Genomic DNA, 10,999 nt, shown 5'->3' with positions numbered 1-10,999 from the left:
TATACCGGGTTCCGTGGTAGTACCTTAGGTACCGCCGTGGAATACCAGGTTCCGTGGTGGTACCTTAAGTACCGCCGTAGTTCCGGTGTTCCGCGGCGTACTATGGTGCGCGTGTGCGTATCAGCTCTCGCCGGCGTAGGCAGGAGCCGTATATACGGTTAAGAGGATATCTAACCGTTCTACGGCCGTAGTCGTAGAGTGGTTAGTATCGTTAAAAGTATATAGATATATAACAGTTTAATCGTGGAGATAACTTAGCTTATAGGGTAGATCCCTCTACTTATAAAGGGTAGTGGATTAGTAATACCGTGCTACCGGCGACTACGTAGTTCTAAAGTAGTCTTACGGTTATTAGTTTTAGGTCTAAATAAGTACCCGTTCGACCTACGGACTTAAGAGGATTCCTTAAGTGCACTCTAGAGTAGCTTATTCAGGGAATATATACTAGTCTTCTTCTAAGGTCGTGACTTATCTTTAGCACATGTATAGTGCTCTTCAAAGCTTTTATAGGATCTTCTTCGGTTATTTCACGTTATAGGTAGTCGTTCCGGTAACCGTTAGATCTGCCACGGAGGTAAATAACCGTTTAGGTCGTTATTCCGGCGGTGGCTAGATCCGCTATAATAAGGAGGTAAACCGTTAAAGAGGTTAAGAATATTATAATTAATATTATACGCGGCCGTTCCGGTAACCGTTAGATCTAGCGCGGTAGGCGGCGCGGTGGTTCGATTAAGGGTTATAAGGTTATTAAAATTAGGGTAAGGCTCTAAGGCTAGTTTAAGGAAAAGGAGATTATCTTTAAGATTAGTGAATTAGTTCTGGACGCTATAGGCTATAGCCGTCGCGTCGTTACTTCGTTTCCAGAAGGTCTAGTAGCTTTAGATATAATTTTTATATAGTATTAACCTAGAGATCTTATAGAAAGGTAATCTTAATAGTCGATTAGCTTCTTCGAGTCGTAAAAGATTCGGTAAAAGGTTCGCTACACCGGCTCGGCTTAGATAGCTCTTAATCGGGAGTTTAATAGGTAAAAGGATAGATTATCGATAGTATATAAGACTCTTAATTATCAGATATAGCGTAACCGTAATAATAACGTCGAAGAATAATAATAGGGCAGTTAATCTGTTAATTTAATTTTTTAGCTTATAAATCTGTAGATCTATATATATAACTATACTAATAATTTTGGACCGTTAGGGAACTCCTGCCACCGTAGTTTATATAGTGAAGATTCTGCAGGTGTCCACCCGGATAACCGAGATTATAATCCTTCGGTTAAATCCGTGCCCGTTACGTAACCGTATCTTACGGCCTGTCCGACAGACCCCGGCCTTTTCCGAAAGTCGCGTGCACTCACCCACCCTCCTCACCGCTCGGCCGATTTTATTCGGCCCCGTTATTTGGTAAGGCGAGCCGATAAGCGGTGGCGATAAAGGGAGCCCCACATCCTCATTCGCAACACTCCCGTCATGTTCGTGCCCGCAATACGTCATTTTATCCATTTGAGGGACCGCATGCCCACTCACCCGGTCATCGTGATATCTTTTGTTGGTTCTGCTATGCGCCCCGGCGTAGTTTTACTAACTGGGCTTTCCAATTTTGATCTCAAAATTAGGCTTTCCAGGTGAAGTTCGTGAATACTAGTTGCGTCACGCGAGAAGGGATGAGGGGCGAGGGGTGTGTGGAAGCCTCCCGGAATTTCTTGGGCACTCGAACCCCCCTTTGGGGATTGTGATAATGCAGTCGAGATAGGAACTAGGACGTCACAGAAATGGCCAAATCGGGGGTTTAGGCCATTTGATAAGCGGAATTGGTTCGGTGACCACTGCGTCTGCAACTGCCGAGTCAAAGGGCGTGTGACGATGTCCCTTTTTGGACATCGTGAGAAGAAGGAAGCATGGGACATTCTGGAACGACTGTCCTACCTTAACATAAGGTACGGACCTTCTTGCATTGTACACGAAAGTACCTCATTGTAACTCGGTATCCCGTCATTTTCAGGTTCCTTCTCTGTCCCGTCTGGTAGGAAGTTAACAACGTATAAGGCCAACCCACGATATAAAGCATCTCTATAAGGCAATATACTTAGTATTATTTGAACTAACATGACCTTGACTTAGCCTTATTAGGTTCAACGTAAGATTCGTAGGGTCATAGACCAGCGCTTTATGTGCTGCAGGTCTTATACCAACGCGATCCTCATGCACTTGATGTTAAATCCCTTCATTCGAGTGGCTCACACTTGATTCGGTCTTCAAAGATGACAAGCAGAAATTCGACGGCATATCACGATCCAAACTTCGAAGACGCTTCCAGGCATGAGTCGATGAGGCCATAAAACGACATGGCCAACCTCATATATGCATTAATCTCACGAGACTTGACTCTTTCAAAGCCGAATCCCAAACCGTCGTGCAGCGGGCAACGTGCCCCGAGGCAATACGCCTTATATCTTCTTCGTCAAAATCCGGCAAGAGTCTCGTCGCAGTATGGCCATCACAAACTCCCCCATTAGATAGCCTACCTCGGGCCACTCTGATTTGTTCCTTCATGTTGGGAGCTTGCGACGCACTGCCTGGGCGCTGACTTCTACTTCTTTGCAAATGCATACCCGATCAACTCCGGACACTCCGCACCCATTCTACAGAGTGGACCGTCCATGGCATGGCGGTCGCACTCGTTTATGCTCCCTAATGGTGCATGCCAGAAGAAACGCCATCCGTACGGTTTATGATATCTGATCACATATCAAGTTTCCTAAGCGAATGAACGACTGCCTCACGGGGAAACAGACACCTCAATGGTATTTCTCCCGACTTTACATGTATGATGCGCGGAGAGATTCTGGGCCCTGGCGACCCCCAGGAGATACCCCTCTCAGAGTCGCAGTCTTTGCATCGACATTCTCGCAGGTCGCATTTAACAGCTCCACAGGCTGGAGATAGCTATATAATATGCAGTTGGGCCTCCAAATTCCAATGATGCGGAATCCGGACCAACCAACAACGAAAGGTTGTCAGGAGAACCAACCAACCATCAGATTGGGGGCGAAAAGCTGTCGGACCATCGGCAACATGCATGAAATGGACGAGTGGCGCAGTCTTATTTATAGCTTTTGTGATTACTGTTGGCGACATGAATGTCAACGCCATCCATCAAGGGCCCAAGGGGGAGTTTCGTGCGGTGCGATTGCGGGGTTCCTGGGGGCTGTGATAGGATGGGCTGTGGGAGTTGGCGCTGAGCTGCTGACGGGATCCTGGTCCGTCCAAACCCGGGGAGTTGGGGACCATGACGCCGTTTGTTTATTCATTAATGAACAGACAAAAGCTCCCTCAGATAATTAAGAATCTTTCCATTTCTTGTGCCTCTTCTCTTCCTCGGAGCTTCACATTTGCATACATCTTGGCTATCATCTTGACTATCATCTTGAAGTCTACTGACGACCGGACGAGACGACCCGAGCAGCAGAACATGGTCACAAAGCTACTGGAAAAGGTCCAGCAAAAAGTCGAATCAATGGCCTCACAGAATTACTACGGAACTGGCGACCAGAAGCCACCTGCAAACTACGACTCTGGGTTTGGTTACGGTCAGCAAGATCAGGCTGCTCCCTACGGGCAGCCTCCGGCGCCGCAGGGGTATCCTCCTCAGGTAAGCTTGCCATAGATCCCCCCCTCACCCGCCCCGTCACCGCGGAATCGTGATGGCTAACACAAAGACCATCTTGGCCGACGGCAGAACTATGGCCAGCCCGCCGAACTACCCTATACGCAGGCAGGTTTGCATCCTCCCCAGGGCTATGCAGCTGGCTTCGACCCCGCACCGGGCCCAACCTCCGAAAAGGCCCAGTATCCGCCGGGACCTCATCCTGCCCAGCAGCAATTCGGGGGTTATCCGCCCCAGGACCATCCGCAGCAGGGATACCCTCCGCAGGGATACCCGCCGCAAGGATTCCCGCCGCAAGGATACCCGCCGCAAGGATACGGGTCTCAGCCGGGCCAAGGCTACCACGCCGCGGGTTCGGCTTCTTCCGCAGTGGGCGGAGACCGGGCCCAGTTGATGGCCGGATTATCGGGCAAGGACCGGGAAAAGGCCGAGTTCCTGGAGAACAAGATCGTTAGGAAGCGGGGGAAGAAGGCGGCGAAGAAAGCGAGAAAGGAAGCGAAGAAGGCGGCACGGGGTTATGGTGGGCATAGCAGCACGGATTCTGACAGTGAGGGTGACTTGAGACGACTTCGGAAGGTTTATGGGATGAAATGATGGAGCGAAGGCTTGGGCTTAGGTCGATTCGAGTTTAAGAGCTCAGCGCGTCTTGTGGAAATTCCCACGTCTATTATTAGGTCCGCGACCAATACGGTAGTACATTGGACTCGGCGGGATGCAGTGCCACAGGTGCGGAACCGAGTATCGTACGATTTCCCAACGGCCAGTCATAGATTACTAATGAGACATGAGTAATCTTGAAAAGCGTTATCCCGTCCAAAAATGACGTCGGAATATTTTCCGTGATATTTAATATTTAATGCCTCGTAAAAGTATTTGATCTTCCTCCGTCGGAGGTCGATATGCAGATGCAGACAAGTCGGTGATATCAACTGCCAGGGTTCCAACGCCTATGCGCCGCATGCCGACACGATTACTAACAACTACCCTCACCTATATCGATATTGGCACCATTATCCCCCCCCCAGTGCCCCCTCACTGTCCTCCTCAACGCCGGCCCCCCTCCGCCATCAGCACTCCGAGTCTCCGACTCCTCGACGCCCACCATGACGACCGGCGTGTTCAACTACATAGACCCCACAACCATAACCCGGTCCGGCGACACCTTCGTGAAACCATGGAGCAAAGTCGACGTAGACAAGAGCTCCTCCAAGCAGACCGCGCGCCAACGCCCCGTCGCCAATCTCCGAGATTTCCCCGCATCGTCCTTTGGCACCGACGTCTCCGGCTTCGCCCTCTTCACCTCCCCGGGCAACGAGAAGGACTTCACGGACGACAGCGCCGTGCGTAACGGCTACTACGCCGAAGTCGAGGCCCTCGTCCGCGCAAAGCTCCCGGGCGTTAAGAAGGTCGTCATCTTCGACCACACCATCCGCCGCCGAATCGCGTCGAGCCCCCGCCAGCCGGTCCAGCAGGTGCACGTCGACCAGACCCCCGGCGCCGCCGAGGCCCGTGTGCGCCGCCACGTCGCCGACCCGGCCGAGGCGGACGAGCTCCTGAGGGGACGGTACCAGATCGTCAACGTCTGGCGGCCCATCGGGTACCCGGCGACGGATTCGCCGCTGGCGCTCATTGATTGGCGGTCTACCAGACCCGAGGACCTGGTTGCGGTGGATCTGCTGTACCCTGTCTACCGGGAAGGGTATGACGGGGATGACCGCGGGAAGGAGAAGCTCCCGGACCAGACGAGTATTGATTCGACGGAGGGGTACGAGGTTCGCGGGGAGACGTATTCGGTTGCGCCTAGCGACGATCACGAGTTCTTCTACGTGAAGGATATGACGCCTGACGAGGTCCTGTTTCTCAAGTGTTTTGATTCCAGGGGCCATGGGTTCCCGGGGGGTGTGGAGGGCCGAGCTAATTGTGCGCCCCATACCGCCTTTGCGGACCCTGCGACACCGCCGGGCACGAAGGGGAGACAGAGCATTGAGGTTCGGTGCTTGGTCTTTTATGAGTAGAATGTCATGTCGACAAGACAAGAAGTTTAGAAGCGTTTGGCCATGAAATTACCGACGAAGCAGCCGCTTATAACCACTCCAATGCGATCCTTTCCCTACACAGACAGGGAGATATAACATCATGTATAGAAAGCCATACGAGACGGACGACTTGGAAAGAGAATTGAGATTCTAGGAGGCTTATTGCTCGCCCCTGTTCAAAAGGTTAGAATAGAAGTATGTACAGAGTTGAGAAGACCGCAAAGTCATATCGTGGTATCAAGAAAAGTAGAACGCAACCGGCGCGGCGAAGGTAAAAGAAATGGTCGTGACGTGTCTCATATATCAACCCAGCTGGCTTTCCCACAACGTCGGCAAACTTTCCCCCCGACTTTACTCCGACTCGTACACGGCAACATAGGCGACTTCCATCATGCTGTCGAAGCCGTCGAGTGTGTCTTCGGCAGGGTACCCAGGCTGTTTGACACGGTCAGCTTCAGCGTCCTACGAATAGTACCAAGACACAGGACACAGGCAAGAGGATAGGGGGAGGGGATGGAGAGAGGACATACCCAATCGCCACCAACAGCAACATTCATGATAAAGTAGTAAGGAGACCGGCCCAGCGTAGCCCAGACCCTCTCACTACCAACACGCTCGCCACTGATCTGATGAAACTGCTGGTCGTCCTTGAACCAAGTGATGGTCTCGGAGCGCCAGTCATCGGAAGTCCGGTCAAAAACGACGCGCCAGCGGTGCCAGCTCTGGTCAGCCAGGGCGACGGTCCCGCCCAGGCCGAAAGGCGTGTTGCACGCCCCTCCCGTGACATCGCAGTGGACGGTACCATGGGCGGACAGGATCCCATTGACCGTCTCGAGGATATCGATCTCGCCGGCCATGGGCCAGTCGATGCCGTGGCGGACCGCCTCGCCCAGGAGCCAGAAAGCCGGCCAGAGCCCCTGCTTGCGGGAGGGGTCGCCGTCGCCGAAGCGCACGTACCCCTCGGCGACGGTCTGGCGGCCGGCGCGGGGGGTGAAGCTGTACTGGGACTCGATGCGGCCCGAGGTCCACTTGCCGTCGGGTTCGCGGCGCGGCACGATCTGCACGGTGCCGCCGCCGGAGATCTGCAGGTTGCGGTTCGACTTGGTGTATTTCTGGAGCTCGTTGTTGACGCTGAGGTCGGTGATGTAGTGCCATACGTCCGTGTCGACGCCCGAGCCGGCGGGGCCGTGGAATTCCTCGGCGAAGAGGCGCCGGAAGCCGCTGTAGCTGGGGGCTTGCCAGGCGTGGCTGAGCGTGGGGAGCAGGAGGGCTGCCGTGGAGATGATTTGCTTGAGATGCATGGTGACGATGGTTTTTCGGAGGACGGTGAGAAGGGGGAGATGGGCACTGGATGTGGCAGAGGTAGAGTGCGGGTTTTGGTTGTCAGAGGTCTAAGGGTTTGCAGTTGACGACAAAGCGCAGGGTATGTTGAGTGAGGCTGAGCTGTTGAGCTTGGGATCAAAGTGTCACGGACAGGGGAGAAGATCGTCGGCCTGGACGTAGAAGAAGGAATGTGACGCAGCGAGCAGGCGCGCGGATATAGGTGCAAGAAAAAGAAAGAAAAAAGAGGATAAAGGATAAAGATATTTTGTTGAAAGGAACGACTCTGTAGAAAGGAATGACTTAGGTCTGCTAGGACAAAGAGAGAAGAGGAGGACGCAAGAAACGCAGGGAGAGAAGGGTAGAATCCAAAAAAAGAGACGGGATCTCAAAGAGAGAACTTGGCGTAGAGGAAGGGGATATATATATATATATATATATATATAAATATGAACCTAGCTTAATGTCCTGGACACTTGAACCTTGGCGGCCCATATGTCGGCTCCTACCTGCCAAGACGAGCGAGGCAACCTGACGGGCGATCCACCCTGGTCCTGTGTACTGTTCGTAGTCGGCCATTTCAGGTGATCCCGGCACGGGGCGTGGAGATGCAAACGGGACGAGTTGAGAGGAGTTGAGATGAGAGGGGACGGACAGGGATGGGGGGCCAGAGAGCCGACGACATATCGGGCACGCTTGGATTCATCCGTACTTTTCTTTTTCTTTAATTCTTTTTCTTCTTTTTTCGTCCTTACATATTGCTTCAGGGGCCAACGACAAGTGGCATCGAACCTTGGCTAGCCTCTCCAAATCGGTATGTGGATATCCCCGTCCCCATCGCACCCTTCCTAAACGAGCGATCATTCCCGGGACAAATGACAATGAAACCATGACCCGGCGAATCGGATTCCGCAAACGGTCAAAGACGGCCCCTGGGGCCAAGAAACGTGGGAGTCCAGAACATCAGGTCAGGGGTTTTGGGGTTCTGCACCGTACTATCAAAAAAGGAAAACGGTCTGGTTGGGTTTCCACTGCGAATATAATTCTCTGTTGACGCCAAACCTGAGCGCTGCCACCAGACGATAGAGATGAGCGTTTACGACGTGGCACGTCACGTCGAGCATTGCGAACTCTTCTCTTCTCTCTCCTCTGCTCTTCCTCGTGCTCAGTAACTAGATGGTCTCCTGATGTGCACGGCATCGCATTGTGCACCTCGTAGTCGTGCCGACCATGATTTGCGTATATGAAAACGAACCCAGGTTTTTCGTTCCATTGCAGATGATACGCAGAAAAGGGTGCACTGCACCAAAAAAAAACTATTTTTATTTGGGGAGAGTTGGGGGGATAGACGTTTCTTCTGACCTGCAAAGTTTATAGCGGTCTTGGCAAGGTGGCTTAGGTTCCGCCAAGGGTCCCGGCCCAGAGGATTCTGTTTCACCTTTGTCCGATGCACCAATACTGAGCTCCCAAGTTGCTTAGGTTGGACCGGCTGCGGAGATGCGTGGTATCGTATGCGCTCAGCAGCCAACGGCCAACAAAGAACGCATGGCCCCCCCTCGTGGCAAAAGGCAATATCCGATGTTGATAGGGAATATTTACGAGATGTGTTGGCGGTGGTGGTGCTGCATGCGAAAAACGGTCGACATTTTACACGCTGGTCGTTGGGACTCGAGCATTCATAGGACTCATGGGGCCCATGAGACGCGCACGTTTTGGTCGCCCACGTTGCATTTCTCGCATCATGGTGCTTTCCTGTCCGACTGCCCGGTCACTCGTCCTCGTCATCTACTTCTGGCTTCATGCACCATGCTGCCAGCAGAGTTGTTCATAAGGGAGATTGGCCATGCGGGGGGAGTCGAGTCTGGGAGCACAACATTCTTGGGTGGCGGCGTCGGCCTTTTTCTCGGCCTGCCCCCGACTCGATGAGGATGGGCGCATGTGCCGCGTGGTGCTTCTTGCGCTGGACCTTGCTCTGGACGATATGTCGACGTTGAATGAAGATTTGCAGTCACGCTCATGATCTCATCCATGTCGGCACATCGTTATCGAAAAGGACCCTGGGATCCTCCCCACGGAAGCCGGGAGATCTTCCCTCTCTGACGATACTTCAAAGTCCAAATCGGCCAGATGAAGTCGAAAAAAAAAAAAACTTTCCCGTGCATGGCGTCCCGTCCCCCTGGTCTGTTGCTCTAGCATCGGTGGTTTCTGGACCTCGCGGTTTTGGCACAAGCTTTGATCGTCGCTTCAACTCCCGGGCAGGTGTCGAAGAAGAAGGGGATTCTTGGGCCGTCTTTGGTCCCAGTCTCTCCTTGGACCATCAAATCCAATACCCCGCAGAGTCGTGCCATGACAGCTTGTGCTCCTCTGTGAGGAATAAGCTAATAACCACCAGAATCCATCGTTGAAATTCGATGCCAGGAACACGCTTTAAGCGCCGAGGCTGTAATAAGGTTTCGAAAAGTGGTCAACACAGCCTTGGTCAGGGGCCAACCTAGGACGCTTTTAGTCTTGGCAGGGGGTGGCGAAGGGTTTGTGGTGATGCTAGCGGTCTTGGGGCAACGCTTGAGGGATTTTGGGGGAGGAGAAAAGAAAGAGGGAAAAAAAGGAAGGGAAAAACGAAAAGTAGCAGAGATAAGAATCACGTAAGCATGTCACGAGTACAGAGTGCCGGGATCCGAGCTTGGCGTCCCGTTTCGTTATTTATTAGGTAAGCTAACGCTCATCGTACCTTGGTTCTTCTCCTCCGTCACCAACATATCGAAACCTTAACACAAATTGGCTGTTCAGAACTTCAGTCCTTCATATGGGCCGCCCTATGTTGACTTTTCCGATCTTTTCTTCAAAGATTCGTATACCCTCTGTTTCTTATACCAACTTGCACGAACCATTTTATACTGCTGCCACGGCCTTTTCGACTCTATGTACGACTACGCCGCTATGCCTAAGCGAAGATTATGCCGCCCACGAATCAAATTAAGAAACGGTGAACCTTCCCCCCACGAGGGAATGGTTATGTTTCAAGTGGGGGAATCGTGTCAAGCCGGCTGAATATGTGAGGAGCAAGGAATGGTAAATTCGGCGGAGATGAGTCAGGTGACGAGTACGACACGGCCGAGAGTGCGAGAGCAGCGAGACGGCTTGCTTCGTCCTACTCAGTGCAGCGCGCCGAACTCTATACCATCAGACGGCACTGCATATATGCACCGCATACTATCTGACTGTCGTCCTCTTACAGTCTTACCCTACGCCGTGCTCCGTGCTCACGCAAGCAACGAAAAAGAAAAAAAGAACCCCCCGGGACCCAGGCAACGTAACAACGTTGCGTGGCAGGAGACGTATCGGGGTGCGGGACCGGGGGCGGGGGCGGGGGCCGGCGGGAGTCAACAGTGCTAAGAAACGCCGAAGGCTTGTTTTTAGGCCAGGTGACTTGGAGCCCAAAAGCGGCCACCCTTCTCGGAAACTTCCCGAACTTTGCAGCCCAGCTACGGAGTATATGCCCGTATGGGGATACATTACGAGGTACACCGTACGCCGAACGGCGAACGGCGGTGATTTTCGGCGACACCGTGGGCATGAAGTATTACCTGAAAACTTGGCTCCGTCCATCGATAGATTCGATACTTCTACCCTATGGACGCATTTTTCACCAAACTCCTACTGTCTACGACTCTACAGACTACACCCACTAGGCTATCCAAGACGTTTGCAAAGTCGCCGCAGAACCCCACACATCGCTCCCCCAAAGGCTTTCACTGTCGAGCTCCGTTGTAGCCCGATCACATAGCCTATAGCATACACGTGCGAACTACAAGAGGATACGCGGGGTAGGAAAACGGAGAATTGAGACACCAAACGTATGGAGTTGATGGAACTAGCGAGAAACCGATAAGAAGGTTATTTGGTCCATGACCCCCACGATGTGGCTGATCGACTCTTGATATAACATTCAGGGGCGTCCGCCACACCGCCACCAT

At 52.5% G+C, this 10,999-nt stretch overlaps 4 protein-coding genes across 4 annotated transcripts; 2 read left to right on the top strand and 2 right to left on the bottom strand.

Annotated features, from left to right (window-relative positions):
- Window positions 1–2,849: 2,849 nt before the first annotated feature.
- On the top strand, window positions 2,850–4,242 carry SODALDRAFT_351206 (hypothetical protein; the record flags this gene model as incomplete). The annotated part of the gene is made up of 2 exons (XM_028613524.1): window positions 2,850–3,654; window positions 3,742–4,242. Coding segments are annotated over exons 1-2 (864 nt in total), but the record flags the coding sequence as incomplete, so codon positions are not given.
- Window positions 4,243–4,772: 530 nt separating this feature from the next.
- SODALDRAFT_340325 (hypothetical protein) lies at window positions 4,773–5,684 on the top strand (the record flags this gene model as incomplete). Its single annotated transcript, XM_028612935.1, has 1 exon — window positions 4,773–5,684. One exon carries the CDS (start codon window positions 4,773–4,775, stop codon window positions 5,682–5,684), a length of 912 nt encoding a protein of 303 aa, XP_028465851.1.
- Window positions 5,685–6,056: 372 nt separating this feature from the next.
- On the bottom strand, window positions 6,057–7,006 carry SODALDRAFT_278496 (family 16 glycosyl hydrolase; the record flags this gene model as incomplete). The annotated part of the gene is made up of 2 exons (XM_028608117.1): window positions 6,057–6,140; window positions 6,236–7,006. The coding sequence occupies 2 exons, from the start codon at window positions 7,004–7,006 to the stop codon at window positions 6,057–6,059; spliced, it is 855 nt and encodes a 284-aa protein (XP_028465850.1).
- An 82-nt stretch (window positions 7,007–7,088) lies between these two features.
- SODALDRAFT_180124 (hypothetical protein) lies at window positions 7,089–7,796 on the bottom strand. Its single transcript, XM_028607045.1, has 2 exons — window positions 7,349–7,796; window positions 7,089–7,272 (listed from the first exon to the last, which is right to left on the bottom strand). The coding sequence occupies exons 1-2, from the start codon at window positions 7,602–7,604 to the stop codon at window positions 7,172–7,174; spliced, it is 357 nt and encodes a 118-aa protein (XP_028465849.1). The 5' UTR covers window positions 7,605–7,796; the 3' UTR covers window positions 7,089–7,171.
- Between the last annotated feature and the right edge of the window lie 3,203 nt (window positions 7,797–10,999).

Source organism: Sodiomyces alkalinus, assembly GCF_003711515.1.
Source record: "Sodiomyces alkalinus F11 unplaced genomic scaffold SODALscaffold_6, whole genome shotgun sequence".
Classification (NCBI taxonomy): domain Eukaryota; kingdom Fungi; phylum Ascomycota; class Sordariomycetes; order Glomerellales; family Plectosphaerellaceae; genus Sodiomyces; species Sodiomyces alkalinus.
This window is presented reverse-complemented; position numbering and strand designations above follow the sequence as displayed.